Here is a 16,697-nt window from a genome sequence, read left to right on the forward strand (position 1 = left end):
CAAACTCTCCCTCTTTGCTGACGACATGATCTTATACTTAGAGAACCCCAAAGACTCAACCACAATACTCCTAGAAGTCATCAAAAAATACAGTAATGTTTCAGGATATAAAATCAATGTCCACAAGTCAGCCTTTGTATACGCTAATAACAGTCAAGATGAGAAGCTAATTAAGGACACAACTCCCTTCACCATAGTTTCAAAGAAAATGAAATACCTAGGAATATACCTAACAAAGGAGGTGAAGGACCTCTATAAAGAAAATTATGAAATCCTTAGAAAGGAAATAGCAGAGGATACTAACAAATGGAAGAACATATCATGCTCATGGATGGGAAGAATCAACATTGTTAAAATGTCTATACTTCCCAAAGCAATCTACCTATTCAATGCCATTCTTATTAAAATACCAACATTGTACTTTCAAGATTTGGAAAAAATTATTCTGCATTTTGTATGGAACCAGAAAAAAACCCGTATAGCTAAGGCAGTTCTTAGTAATAAAAATAAAGGTGGGGCATCACCATACCAGATTTAAGGCTGTACTACAAAGCCATAATGGTCAAGACAGCATGGTACCAGCACAAAAATAGAGACATAGACATTTGAAATTGAATAGAAAACCAGGAAATGAAACTAACATCTTACAATCACCTAATCTTTGATAAACCAAACAAGAACATACCTTGGGAGAAAGACTTCCTATTCAATAAATGGTGTTGGGAGAACTGGATATCCACATGTAAAAGACTGAAACTGGACCCACATCTTTCTCCACTCACAAAAATTGATTCAAAATGGATAAAGGACTTAAATTTAAGGCATGAAACAATAAAAATCCTCCAAGAAAGCATAGGAAAAACACTGGAAGATATTGGCCTGGGGAAAGACTTCATGAAGAAGACTGCCATGGCAATTGCAACAACAAAAATAAACAAATGGGACTTCATTAAACTGAAAAGCTTCTGTACAGCTAAGGAGACAACAACCAAAACAAATAGACAACCTACACAATGGGAAAGGATATTTGCATATTTTGAATCAAACAAAAGCTTGATAACTAGGATCTATAGAGAACTCAAATTAATCCACATGAAAAAAGCCAACAATCCCATATATCAATGGGCAAGAGACATGAATAGAACCTTCTCTAAAGAAGACAGATGAATGGCTAAAAAACACATGAAAAAATGTTCATCATCCCTATCTTTTAGAGAAATGCAAATCAAAACAACCCTGAGATACCATCTAACCCCAGCGAGAATGGCCCACATCACAAAATCTTAAAACTGCAGATGCTGGCGTGGATGTGGAGAGAAGGGAACACTTTTACACTGCTGGTGGGACTGCAAACTAGTACAACCTTTCTGGAAGGAAGTATGGAGAAACCTCAAAGCACTCAAGCTAGACCTCCCATTTGATCCTGCAATCCCATTACTGGGCATCTACCCAGAAGGAAAAAAATACTTTTATCATAAGGACACTTGCACTAGACTGTTTATTGCAGCTCAATTTACAATCGCCAAAATGTGGGAACAGCCTAAATGCCCACCAAGCCAGGAATGGATTAACAAGCTGTGGTATATGTACACCATGGAATACTATTCAGCCATTAAAAAAAAATGGAGACTTTACATCCTTCATATTAACCTGGATGGAAGTGGAAGACATTATTGTTAGTAAAGCATCACAAGAATGGAGAAGCATGAATCCTATGTACTCAATTTTGATATGAGGACAATTAATGACAATTAAGGTCACAGTGGGGGTGGGGAAAGGGGTGAGCAGAGAGCAAAATAATGAGGGAGGGGTGGGGAAAGGAAGAGCAGAGAGAGGAAAGGAGGAAGGGGGTTTTGGCCTTGGTGTGTGCCACACATTTTGGGGGCAAGACATGATTGCAAGAGGGACTTTACCTAACAAATGCAATCAGTATAACCTGGCTTATTGTACCCTCAATGAATCTCCAACAATAATAAAAAAAAAAAAAGCATAATGTCTTTGAGATCAACCTAAGTTGTTCCATGTATTAATAGTTAGTTCCTTTTTATTGGTGAGTAGTATTCCATAAAATAGTTATATCAAAGTTTGTTTAACCATTAATTCTTTGAAGAACTTCAGATTGTGTATAGTTTTGGCTATTAGGAATAAAGCTTCTGCGAATATTCATAAAAAAAATAATGTCATAGACCTGTTTGAAGATATCTTGACCACATTTATTGATTTGAAATCTAATCTCAAGTAAAACTTTACATATGATAATATCTGAAAGAATCTTTATTCAAAAACTATACAAAAACAAAGAAAAATGTTTTTAAATGATTAAACCTATATATACAATGAAATAAAATTGAACATTCTAGTTATGTTAAATGCTCACACACAAATATGCATGCCACAAATAACACTAAGTGGGATTCTTGTATTCAGTTCCCAATCCACTAAGAAACTGGTGATGCCCCTAACCATACTAAGCTAAAGGACCTTGCTCCTGCATTGGATTCGTCTTGCTCTTATTAGGCCTTTATTCTGGGTTCTCTGCTGTTGTCCCTCCTTCTGATCTAGGTTAGAATGATTATTTTTTATTACTACCTGAAACATACGCTCAACCACTCTGTCTGTAATTAATGTAGTAATTGTAAGTATACATACTTTATTATTGATAAATATGAATAAAAATATATTGTTTTACTCCAATGTACTCTGTAAAACATTAATAGCAGCTCCTGGTTGCCACAGAAATGACACCATTCTCTATGTTGTGGTTCCTGATTTCATTTCTCTGATGTGAGCTCATCCTAGTTAGTTCTATAGTGCCAGGTGAGAGTTTTATCTAGCTTCTGGCACAATACTCCAATATGTGTGTTGAACTTGATTTGAGAAAAAAATTCAACATTTTGAATGATTGCATACTGCTGTTTCAGAATGCCTTACTGTTTTAAAGTGCTCTGGAGCCAGATGAACCTAGGTTTGATTCTCAGAACTGATTCTCAAGTATTCCACTTGTTAGATGCATACTTCAGACAAGTTATATTACCTCTCTATGCCTCATTTTTCATAATTAATAAAAATTTAGCATAATTACAACCAGAACAAATGGTTCCTACTCCAATTCTTAATCACCAACCTTATCTGTGTTTTTCTAGGCCTATCTCCCCTGTTTTCTCTTTTACCTCAATCTCCTCAAACATTCAAACTTAACATCTAAATGCTCACTCTCACCAAATGGCCTGCTTTCCTACTTCCCAAGAGGGAAAAATCTATTGGTTTCTTGCAATCTCACCTTCGCGTCACCAAGTCTAAAACAAAACTGCATCTACAGCATCCTTTGATCCTACTACAGTGGTACAGTGGGGAAATACATTTCCTCTAACCCAAGGCTAATCCTGTCAATTGTCTTAGACACCAACCCCCATCTCAATCTTCTTTAAAACCTTATAATATGAACTATCCTCCTCTTTTTTGTATCATCAACTTTTCCCTTCTTTCAATGATCATTTAAATATTCTTAGGTATTCTTTAACTCAAACTATCCTTCCCTAAACCTTATAGTGTTTCAACTCATCTATTTCAGATGTCTTCACTTCATAAACTTACTGGAATTTTGCTATGTTTGAACTTCCGTGACCTACTAGATTCTGGTTTTCTGCCTACCTCCCTGACTACTGATTTAGCATCTGTGGAGTACTCATCTTCTGCTTCCCTTTGAACAATGATCTTGCTCAATCTTCGTAAGATTCTCTTCTACCTCTATGCACACTCCTTGAACATTGTCATCAGCTGGCATGGCTCCAGTTAGTTACCACTAATGCTGATTTTTAATCTCTATGTAGGGATAGGGTACAAGGAGGACCAAGTTATCCAAGACAAAAACCTAGGAATCATTCTTGACTCCTTCCTCTTCCATATCTCCAAATCTAATCAAACCAGAAGTCCTATGGACTAGCCATTTCTCCAACCCTACCTCCAGCCATCACCACCATGCACTCAAATTCATATATTCAGTTGCTGTTGGCCAAGACTGTTGAAATTCCATGATACTGGAATGGCTTATGGTTGTAATAAGAAAAAAATATATATTTGAAATTGGCTTTAAGTAAACATTTATTATAGATACAAATTTAGAACAATCCTAGAAAATCTGAGTTTTAATGTTACCATACAATAGCTCAATGGTCTTCAATATTTTGGAGGTTACAGAATTCTTTGAAAATTTGATAAAAGTTAATTTCCTATCCACATCCATGCCAGCATCTATTGTTTTGGGACTTTTTAATAAAAGCTATTTTTACTATGGTTAGATGATATCATATAGACCAATGAAATAGAACAGAGAACCCAGATATAAAACCAAGCAAATATTGCCATCTGATCTTTGACAAAGAAGACAGCAATATGCACCGGGGAAGAGAATTCCTGTTCAATAAATGGTACAGTGAAAATTGGATAGCCACATACAGATTATTAAAACAGAATCCATATCTGTCACCACTATTAAAATTAATTCAAGATATATTACAGACTTAAATCTAAGATATGAAACCATAGGAAATCTAGAAGAAAATGGTGGAAAACTCTTCTAGATATCAACCAAGGCAAAGAATTTATGAAAAAGATCCCAAGGGCAATCACTGCAACACAAATAAATGGGACCTGATTAAATTAAAAAGCTTCTGCACAGTCAAGGAAATAATCAACAGAGCAAACAGGTAATTGACACAATAGGAGAAAATATTCATATCTGATAAAGGGTTAATAACCAGAATCTACAAATAACACAAGCAAATCAGCAATAAAAATCAAAGAACCCTAAAGTGGGCAAAATATATGAACAGAAGCTTTTCTTTCTTTTTTTTATAATATATATTTTTATTAAGTCTTTCATACATAGATCATAAATACATTTATGCCATTTTCAATGTGCTGATTCTTTGTACAAATTGGAGTGCTTTCATCATACTAATCAATATAGCTTTCACCTCATTTACCCAATTATAGCATTAGGACATTTGTGTTCTATACACGATAGATCCAACTTGTATTTGCAATGTACTCCATAGGTGTGGTCCCTCTACTATCTCCTACTATCCCTCCCACCCACTACCCTTTTTTCTCCCTCCTCTTTCCTCTTTCATCCTAGGCTAAAGTTGTGTTTCATTTTTAGAAGACAGAATGATGGCCAGTAAACACATGAGAAAATGCTCAATGTCACCAATCATCAGAGAAATGAATATCAAAACCACAAGGAGTTAAGTGGCCTCTCTACGGACTCGAACAATACCTGTGACTTGTTAATCATCCATTTATCACTGGACTATATTCTCTTTGTGATCACATACCAGGCAGGATATCGGACCCAGTATATAGTAATTATTATCAATTTAAACAAGTAAAGGTACACATAGCTGCTTTCCTACTTCCCAAGACGGAAATATCTATTGGTTTTTAGCAGTTGAATACATGAACATAGTTCTCCAGGTACCCGGTAGCTAACATATTTATATAATAAAAGTGTTCTATATAAGGTTAGCTATGGCATAGGGTCCATGAACAAGCTTCAGGATTTTATTATTGTTTCTGTTTTGATATTCTGAGATAATGATAGGAAAATAAATTTCATCAAATTTTCAAAGAATTCTGTAACCTCCAAAATATTGAAGACCATTGAGCTATACATAGGATATTACTATGGTAACATTAAAACTCAGATTTTCCAGGATTGTTCCAAATTTATGTCTATAATAATAAATATTTACTTAAAGCCAATTTCAAATATTATTTTTCTTATTGCAACCATAGCCATTCTGGTGTCACGGAATTAAAATATTTTTGGCCAACAGAAACTGAATATATCAATTTAGGATTAAAATTTTAAAATTAAATTATAAATATTCAGAGAAAAATGTTAAGTAAAATATTTTAGAGTCATTACATTAAGGAAAATGCAATTATTGTGTCTTTAGATCATTATTTTTTATTAGATTTTTTATATCACTATTAGTTATACCAAAAGCATACATACAAACAAAAACAGAGATATTTTAAGGAAAAGCACATTCTGAATGGTAGAAATAATGTTGATAGTAAAATATGGCAAACTCTGAGGTCTCCTGATGTATGAATGGTAATTCACTGCTGCTTCATTATTTCCAAATAAATTCAAACTAAGAGTTTCACAGGAAATGGTGAAAATTGTACAGTCTCTTGAGAAATCTTAAAGTGACATTCAGCAGACAATGTCCACAGCAACAAGCTCGGAAGTGGCAGTCAAATTATATGGTTATAGAAGTATCCCAGTGGAGAGACTGCTACAGTGCTGATAATTACCCAGTGATTTGCTGTGCAGCCTCTAGAACAGAAAGTCTATCAAGAATTCCCCCAACAGCAACCCTTCACATAGGCATGTCCTGGAAATTTATACTTACACGTTATAGGCCAGTCCCACTAGCATTCTATCAGTTGGCAAAATCACTTTAACCATATCAACAAGGCAGCCATTCAACATAGTACCCCAGGCCGATGATGGAGTAAGAAAGAAAATCAATGATCATAACAAGTTTTATAACCAAATAAAAGTCAACAATCTAGTTTATATTGGCACTGATTCTTTAAAAGTACTACCCGTTGTTTTAATCTCAAATTTTACCTTCATCTAGAAATTCAGCATTTTCCTTATCAATCTCTCCTTTTCACCTTCATTTTAGGCCCACTCTTCCTCTGTAGACAGAACTTACAGTGCCATGGTAAAATTTTACAATTATATTTTGTTGAATTAATTCATCCAATCAACACGCCATAGATATTTGCTGAGTGCCTATCATATGCTAAGCACTATCTTAGGCATTTGATTACAATTGCAAACAAGACAGATTTCTATCCTCATAGATCTATTTAGTCAAAATAAATATAAACATATACAAACAAAAAATAGCAGATAATAAGTTCATATGAAATGACAGAGAGACTGTGTCAGAATAGTATATGGTACCATAAATACAAAAATAAAGAGTATGATAGACATGTAAATAGCAGATAACAATGTAGAGAACTGGGTATGATAACAACCAGAAGAATGGAGAGATCAGCTCTGCTTGATGAACCAGGAAGGGTGTCCAAGTGCATATACTTTAGAAATATCTTGAAAGATAAATTGGAATTTAGCAAAAGATAAAGGAGAAAGATTATTATAGGCTGAGAAAATAGCATAAAAACATAATAGAAAACAATCAGAGTTTGGAGTTTGCTAAAGTACAGGGAGTATGTGAGGGAGTATCATGTGATGAAGCTAGAGAGTGGGCAAGAACCACAATAGGGAGAGCATGTATGCTACATTAGAGAGTTCATACTTTATATACCTATGGTCCCCAAGCTCCAGGCTACAGACTGGTGTTGATCCACAGCCTATTCAGAGAGGACTTCCAAGCTTCACTTTCCCCAACTGCAAGTCTCCACATCTGTCATGTCCATGGAAAAATTGTCTTCCATGAAACTTAGGAACCAGGTCACAGCAGGAGGTGAGCAGTGAGCAATGGAGCAAAGAAGCTTCATCTGTAATTACAGCAGCCAGCTGCTCCTCATTGCACACATCACCTCTGGGGTTTTGCCTAATCCCAATCCTGCCCTGCCTCCCTCTGCTAACCAGGGGGAAATTCTCTTCTATGAAACCAATGCCTGGTGCCACAAAGGTTGGGAGACTGCTGCATAGGGCCATAAAAAGATGGTAAGAATGGGAATAAGGTAATCAGAGTGGAATTTTTAAAATATGCCATATGGTAGATTGGATGGAAGTAGAAATACAGGCAAGAAGATGAATTAGGAGACTTTTAGTTCTCAGTGTAAGGGTAGATGAATTGAAGCTCTAGTAAGAAACAGAGAAGAATAGTTCAAGAAATTGGTAACCAATTGGATGTGGGAAAGAAGAAGCTGAAAAAAATCTAAGAGAACACCAGGTTTATGGCTTGGACAATGGGTGGTAGAATATTTCATCAATTTAGGTAAGACAGGAAAAGAAGAGCTTTGTGGACTGAGAAAATGAGTTCATTTAAGGTCATATGGAGTTCGATTTAACAATGGGCTTTTCAAGATGACAATTTATTACCTGAGTCTGAACTGAAAGAAACAGGTCTGGAATATAGCTTTAGATTAGATTATACAGTATTCAGTCATGGCTAAAGTAGTTCAAGTAGGTGATGAGGTATGTATTAATAGAAAAAGCATAGCCATTGGAATCGGGCAGACATGGTTTGCATCCTAGCTCTATTACTTTTCAGGTATTTGAGTTGGAGCAAATAACTTAATTTGCTTCAGTTTCCTCCTTTGTAAAATAGATATAGCAGCTACCTCACAAAATTAATGAAGGATTAAGTATATGGAAAGCCTACTTTTTGCCAGAGTTTTACATGCATTATCATGTTTAATCATAATAAATACATAGGCATATTACACACATATGTATAAATTTACACCCAGAGATAGCAGATGGATTACTTTTCACGGTATCACCGCTTTCTGAGAGAAATGTATTGGGAATACTCACTGTATGTCTATTCTAGAGGGCTCTTCCCAGAACAATAAGAAATTGGAGTAGGCATTCCTGATCTATTCTTCCCTTCATAGTTGGTTTCCCCAATTCCTTATGATTCATAAAACCTTAGCTCTCAAGGTGAGAACATTTTGGGTTAGAGAAAGTTTTGCCAAGATCCACCCACTCAGGTTCTTCTGCAATTGCCAACCCAAAATTGGCCCGCATGATTCATTTTAATAATCAGGAGTGCTATTTATAAAAGTTGTCCAGGTAGATATCTGTGTGTGTAGTTCTCTTTAAACTGAACACTTATACTCTGCAAGAGTACCCAGGAGTTTGGGAAATGGACCAAAGTTGCTCTAAACACAGAATAAACAGAGAGCAAAGAAGAAACAACTTCAGTGCAGAAATAGTTAGTCCTGGCTGAAGAATAAGTAGTTCCAGAACTGTTGAATTAAGGATAAGTAAAGCTTTTTGTTCAAAGTCTCCAGCTTGGTACCATCTATAATTGTCATCAGAGCAGATTATTCATAACATTTTCCTAATCAAAAGTATGTAGAACTTAGGGAGATCATAGACAAGCATTATGAGAAAGTGATTCATGTAACCAAAAATATTTGTACATCATACTTTTAAATTAAGCAAAAAAATTAAAGAAAATTTAAAAAAAAAAAAAAGAAAGATCATAGACATATTGACCAGGTGACTATTCAAAATTCTACTTAATTGAATCTATATGAAAAAATTTTTAAACATAATATCTAATGTATACCTTACCTTGTTCGATATTCTTTGGAATCTTCTGCGTTCAAGCCATCCCCTGACATGCGCCTGCATGATAGTGATCATTCTAACAAAATTTTTGGTGATTATGAATTTGTTTCTTTCTCGAAACACCTGGAAGATTTCTATGTGTGGTCCAATTCTTTTAACTTTATTGTCAAGCTTATCAACTTTACCTGAAACAGATTTTTTCCTAAAAATAAAATATCAAAGTTTCTTATTAAGTTAATTAGAAAAACAACTTGCTACAAACATCTTAAATTCTTTGAAGAATGTATTTAAATAAAAAACATATTTTAACTTGTACGTAGAATTCAATATATAGTATCACCTGAATACATCAGTAAGCTTCTCCAAAGAAGGCTGAATCAATATTACATATATAAAATCACCTTTCTGAAGAAAGGAAATCCAAAAAAAATTGAATTTATCAAAGTTTATCCACAACTTTTCAAAAGAAAAAATTTTCATATGACAGGACAGGTTAGTTTAAATTATTTTCCTATCTCAGAAGCTATTTTAAACTAAAGACTTATTTAAAGATAAATAAAGAGTTATTTAAAGACTTAAAGATACTACTTAATTATCTGGCACCAATATTCTCTTCACCAAACATCATCAAAAGTAATTTTGACCCAAAAGCTCTCAATTGAGAAGCACTATAGGGTTGTGGTAGAGTTGTGGAATCAGCAGAAGGGAAAGATCATACTATAAACCATGATCAGTGTGTTAATACTGATAATGATGACCCTTACACTGGTAAATAACATGAGCAAAATGCAAGTTTTGTACTGTAAACAGACTACCCGCAATCCTGGTAACCCTGTGTCTGCTTTTTCCCTTTAAATACTCATATTTTTTTATACGGTGGCTAGATTGTTCAAAGTCTTTCAAAGTCCAAAGTTTAGTTCCTTTGCAATTCTTAGCATATAAAAATTCTTCCTCTTCTTAATGTTTTTGTTTCTGTTTCTCATTCCCAGCCAGAGTTCCATTGAGATGCTCAGATCAATTCACCCAGCAGAACCAAGTCTCGCCCAAAGAATGTATTATACACACAGACCTCTGAATCCCAGGCCCAATTTTCTGACTCACACTGACTCTGTATTTGCATTTTTTTTCTTAGTCTTTTTTGGTGTGGTTTCTGCATTAAGTTGGTTCTTGAACAAGTCTTGTTTTGTTTTATACGTGGCCATTATTTTCTTCTTCTATTGGTAACTGAAATGTAGAGAATCTAATTTTGATTCAGCTATCTATAGGGTGATAGATGAAATACCAGTTCTGTCTTTTTGTATTTGTCTTTTCTATAGTTTGTCTTGATCCTTGAGGTGTCTTCTAGGATGTCATAAATTATATGTTGTTTGACCATCAACATAAAATCATTTTTGAACCTCAGTTTGAATATCATCCAAAAGATAATTCTGTGCCCAATAGAATGGAGATCAGTCCCATATTTAAACATCTTTATGAATATGGAAGATCCTTTTTGACTCCCTAACTTTCTATACTCAAGTGAACCAAAGAGATTTGCTAAGGCACAGAAAACTGTGTATTTACTTTTGACCTGTAACTAAAGATGCAGAACTGGGGCTGCTAAATCTTTTAGTCTCTGTGTGTAAAGGAAAACAGTCCTTTCCCTCTTTGTAAAAGAAAGGAAGATAACCATCTGTAATATTCTTATAAATGTAGTTCTTTTGTATTAGCGACTGGTGATTCTTCTCATTTTCCCCCTTTATCTTGAGAAAATTCTTATAGATTGCTGAGTAAAAATCTATCATTTTATGCACTAGACTAGGGATTGATACATTATTTAAAAACAAAGCTACCAGAAAAGGTGAAGAATAGGAAACAAAGTTTTGTGTTTGTTGAAGACTGATTATAAATGGCTTAGAAAAGTAGAAGTTCCAACTTCTAAGAGGATCTTTGCTTGGGTTAATATAATTTTTACAAATGTTCTTTATGTATAAGACGAAGTAGGAATTCATATGAAATGGTAATGATGACTTCTGCCTTGTGCAGAGTTTTGAGATACACTGTGCAATCTATGGGATCTTGAGTTGATACCATTTTCTCCTTTCTAGAAGAAATAAGGTGATCATCACAGAAATATTCAAATTAGCCAAGCCAAAAAGTGAGGGAAGGCTTTAAATTCTAACACTAAGGTGTAGATATAAAGAAATATATGTGATGTGTGTTATTGCAACACCAGTTCTAGGTCACTCAATCTGCTGGTCTTTTAAGTTGTCTCAAAGGGAAAAGAGTTCTTAATCACCTACTTAAAAGTGTATGAGACAGACAGACAGATGATGAGAGAGACAGAAACAAATATGGAGAAAAGGAAAGACAGATAAAAAGATAATGGAAATTAGTTATTTGGATTAAAAGCTATAGTTAAAATGAGTGATTGGAAGCATATTAAGTAAAAAAGTTATGAAGAAATATAAACACATTTTCAAAATGATAGATGTTTTTGTCTGGTTGGGCTCTGTTTAAACAATTGAAAAAGAAAAGAATTTTATCTTAGGAACAAAATATATGAACTTGGATCAATAGTATACCTCTAGATAATTGGAATGTTAAAGAAAAGAGAAATCTGAAGTTGTAGAATAATTTATAGATGGCCTGATGAAAAGCAAATTCTATTTTCAAATCAGATTTGAATGCTGATTGGAGTAGATTTGCCATAGTTTGGTGGCTGGCAAGGCAGCCGTACAGAGAAAGTCTCTGTGGCCAGGGGCTGCCATTGTGGGAAGGTTGTGAGAAGGTTTTAGCAGGGGCCTACAGCATGGCTATCTTAATTCCACCTTCTAGGATCAGAACTCCACTCTTGGGCCAGAATGAGGGACTCCCACACCCCAAGGGAACTGAAGTCAGGGGTACTGTGAGACCTGCCCCCAAAAGATTCTTGTAAGCTTTAAGATCCCAACCCAGCAGGGTCTGAATGCTGAGGTAAAACAATCACGCAATCACTGAAGGCAACTCTCTGTCTCCTAAAATAGCCACAGTGCCACCTGATGTCCTAGTAACATATTGCAACCTAAGGTCACCAAGAATAAAGACTTCTGTTTGAAACAAAGGAGTCAGCAAGAAGGAAAAAGGAGTATAAGGAGGTGAACAAGAACAAAGAATACATGAGGAGGAACCAAGAAAAAAATTCAAGCAACATGAAGAACCAAACAGACAAACTGCCCCCAAGGGACCATGAGGCAGCTACTGAAGTAGACTCCACCTATAAAGAATTAATGGACTTGACAGAAAGGGAATTTAAAATTTGGATGATAAAGACAATAAAATGAATGGATGATAAAATGGAAAGATAGAACCAAAAGTTGGACAAGCAATATATAGAATATAGAAATGATCTGATGGAGCTTAAGAAAATGAAGGAGACAATGAAGGAACAAAAATATGTGGTAAAATGTATCCAAAATAGGTTAGACCATGGAGAATAAAGAACCTCAGACTGAGAGAATAAAGTTTTTGAGTCAACCCAGGTAGTTAAGGAAGCAGAAAAGAATAGAGAGAAAAATGGAACAGATGCTAAGAGAACAATGAGACTCCATGAAGTATTAAAACATAAGAATACTAGGGATTCCTGAAGAGGAAGAAGAGCGTTCTGAAGAATGGAAGCCCAACTAGAAATAATCATAAATGAAAACTTCCTAAGTTTTAAATAAGACCCCAACATATCCCATTCAGAGAAATATCGAACCCTGGGTCATTTCTCTCAGGCAGAGCCTCTCCAAGAAACTCTGTAATGAACCTCTTCCAAGCCAAGATGAAAGAACAAATTCTGCAAGCAGCCAGGAGTAAGCACTAACTGACCTACAAAGGCACAGCCATTACAATGACAGCAGCCTTTTTAGCTAAAACCTCCCAAGCCAGAAGAACTTGGTCATCCACCTTCAACAATCTTAAAACTATTTTTAGCCCAGAATTCTATATCCTGCTGAACTAAGCTTCATAAATGAACGAGAAATCAAACCTTTTGCAGCAGTACAAGCACTGAGGAAATTCACCACAACAAGACCAGATCTTCAGGAAATATTTAGCCCTCTTCTTAACACTGACCATCACAATAGACCAACAGCAAAGTAAAAGCCAGAAGTAAAGGTCAAAACTTAGCTTCCATAATGGTGCAAAGGGTAAAACTATACAACGAAGTTTCAGAAAATAAGATGAATAGAACTCCACCACACTTATCAATTCTCTCAATAAATGTCAATGGAATGAACTCATCTCTGAAAAGGCATAGGCTAGCTGATCAGAAAAAAACAAACAAAACAAAACACAAGCCATACATACGCTGTCTTCAGGAGACAAACATAGCCTCGAAAGACAATTCAAAACTCGGGTTTAAGGGACGGAAAACAGTATTTCAAGCAAATGGAAATCAGAAGAAAGGAGAAGTTGTGACCTTGTTTCCAGATACAAGCTGATTTAAAGCAACTAAAGTGAAGAAAGACAAAGATGGACACTTTATACTGATCAAAGGAACAATATAAGAAAAAATTTCAATTTTAAATATTTATGCACCCAAATTACATGCTCACAGATTGATGAAATAGACCTTGATGGGTCTGAGCAATGTGATATCCCATAATACTATAATAGTTGGAGACTTTAACACCCCTCTGACAGACTGGACAAATCCTCTAAACAGAAACTAAACAAAGATACAAAAGACTTAAATGTGATCCTAGAACAAATGGGATTAATAGACAAATACAGAACACACCATCCCAAAGATAAGGAATATACATTTTTCTCATTAGCCCATGGTACATACTTCAAAATCAACCACATCCTAAGATACAAACCAAACTGCAGCAAAATTAAAAGAATAAAAATAATACCTTCTATCTTCTCAGACCACAAGGCTATAAAGGTGGAACTCAAGTGCAACAAAAGCATTTATTCCCAAATAAAGACCTGGACATTAAATAACAGTGAATGATAGTCATTAAACAACCTTAAGGTGAATGATAGTTGGCTTATGGAAGAGATAAAAGAGGAAATCATTAAATTCCTCAGACATAACAACAATGAAGACATAAGTTACCAAATCCTGTGTACATTTGCAGTCTTAAGAGGCAAATGTATCTCTTTAGATGCCTATACCAGAAAAACAGAAAGACAGTGCATAAACAAACTCATGAACCACCTGATGGAATTGAAAAAAGAAACACAGTAGAAAAAAAGAAATAACCAAAATTAAATCAGAGATGAATGAAATTGAAAACAAAATAATTATTCAGAAAATTAATGAAACAGAAAGTTGGTTTTTCAAAAACATAAATAAAATCGATAAACCTTTGGCCATATTCACTAGAAATAGAAAAGTAAAATATCTAATAATCTCAATCAGAAATGATAAAGGGGAAATAACAACAGATGACACAGAGATATAAGATAGTATCTCTAAGTACTATAAGAAACTCTATGCCCAGAAATTGGACAATGTGGAGTAAATGGATCAAGACCTGGAACACACCCTCTCCTAGACTTAATCAAGAAGAAATCAAGAAGATCTCCTGAACAGATCAATTTCAAGAACTGAGATTGAAGAAAAAAATTAAAAAATCTCCCAACAAAAAACACCCTCAAACAGATGGCTTCACACCAGAATTCTATCAAACCTTCACAGAAGAGCTTATTCCCATATTACAGAAATTATTCCCAAAAATTGAGAAAAAAGGAATCTTCCTCAAAACGTTCTACATGGCAAAAATCACCCTGATACCAAAACCAGGAAAAGACTCAACTAAAAAGAAGAATTTGAAACCAATTTCACTAATGAATATAGATGCAAAAATACTCCATAAAATCCTAGCCAATAGATTACAGCTACACATTAAACAAAAATCATTCATCACAATGAAGTAGGTTTCATCCCAGGGATGCAAGGCTGGTTTAACATATGCAAGCCATAAACATAATTCATCATATCAACAGAAGCAAAAACAAAGACCATATGATCCTCTTAATAGATGCAGAAAAAGCATTTGATAAAATTCAGCATCCCTTCCTAATTAGAACACTAAAAAGTGTTAATAATTTAGGAATAGGTGGCATACTTCTTCCCCCCCACCCCCTTAGGCTGATCTCAAACTCCTGAGTTCCTGTGATCCACCTGCCTTGACCTCCCCAGAGTGCTAGGATTATAGGAGTGAGTCACTGTGCCCAGCCTAAAGAAATTCATTGATTTTGAACTAACTTTTTATTGTTGCCTTTATATTCCAAACATTAAGAGCATTAAATCAAGGTAATTCTTTCTTTCTAACATAAAATTTTTTTAAAAGCAATAATTTTTAAAAATAGGCCTCTTAATCCAGAAACTATTCCATTCTTATTAGACAAGAATTTTTCTTCTAGGTTATTACTTTTGTTAGACATATTCACACAAAAAATACATGATATTATACATGATATCTTATAGAGCGAATATAGAGAATATTGATATAGAGAACAAGCTGATAACAGAATGAATACATAGAATTTCATGGAAAAATGTTAGCATATTTCCACGAAGAAGATTTTACAGATTGAAGGTTTATTTATTTTTTTTAATTTATTTATTTTTATTGTTAAATCATAGCTGTGTACATTAGTGCAATCAAGGGATACAATGTGCTGGTTTCATATACAATCTGAAATATTCTCCTCAAACTATTCAACGTAGCCTTCATGGCATTTTCTTAGTTACTGTATGTAGGCATTTGTATTCTGCATTTAGTAAGTTTCACCTGTACCCATTCTAAGATGCATCATAGGTGTGGCCCCATACATTACTCTCCCTCCACCATAACCTCCCCCCTCCTTTCCCCTTCCTTGGCCCTTTCCCCATAGTCTTGTGCTATAGTTGGGTTGTAGCCTTCATGTGAAAGCTATAATTTAGCTTCATAGTAGAGCTGAGTACATTGGATACTTTTTCTTCCATTCCTGAGATACTTTGCTAAGAAGAATGTTCCAGCTCCATCCATGTAAATATGAAAGAGGTAAAGTCTCCATCTTTCTTTAAGGCTGCATAATATTCCATGGTATATATGTACCACAATTTGCTAGTCCATTCGTGGGTCAATGGGCACTTAGGCTTCTTCCATGACTTAACAACTATGAATTGGGCTGCAATAAACATTCTGGTACAGATGTCTTTGTTATATTGTGATTTTTGGTCTTCTGGGTATAAACCTAGTAAAGGAATTATAGGATCGAATGGCAGGTCTATTTTTAGGTTTCTAAGTATTCTCCAAACATCCTTCCAGAAGGAACATATTAGTGTGCATTCCCTTCTTAATCTGGTTGAAGACATCTACAACAAACCCACAGCTAATGTTATACTGAATGGAGTAAAACTGAAAGTTTTTCCACTTAGAGCTGGAACCAGACATGGTTG

General features: G+C 34.8%; 1 protein-coding gene across 1 annotated transcript in view; it reads right to left on the reverse strand.

Annotated features, from left to right (window-relative positions):
* Positions 1-16,697, reverse strand: part of IQCM (IQ motif containing M) — a 474,905-nt gene that overhangs the window by 221,503 nt on the left and 236,705 nt on the right. Inside the window, exon 9 of the mRNA XM_053597778.1 lies at positions 9,299-9,497. Coding sequence (XP_053453753.1) covers positions 9,299-9,497 — 199 coding nt within the window. The remainder of the gene's footprint in view (positions 1-9,298; positions 9,498-16,697) is intronic.

This window comes from Nycticebus coucang, chromosome 1, assembly GCF_027406575.1.
Source record: "Nycticebus coucang isolate mNycCou1 chromosome 1, mNycCou1.pri, whole genome shotgun sequence".
Taxonomy (NCBI): domain Eukaryota; kingdom Metazoa; phylum Chordata; class Mammalia; order Primates; family Lorisidae; genus Nycticebus; species Nycticebus coucang.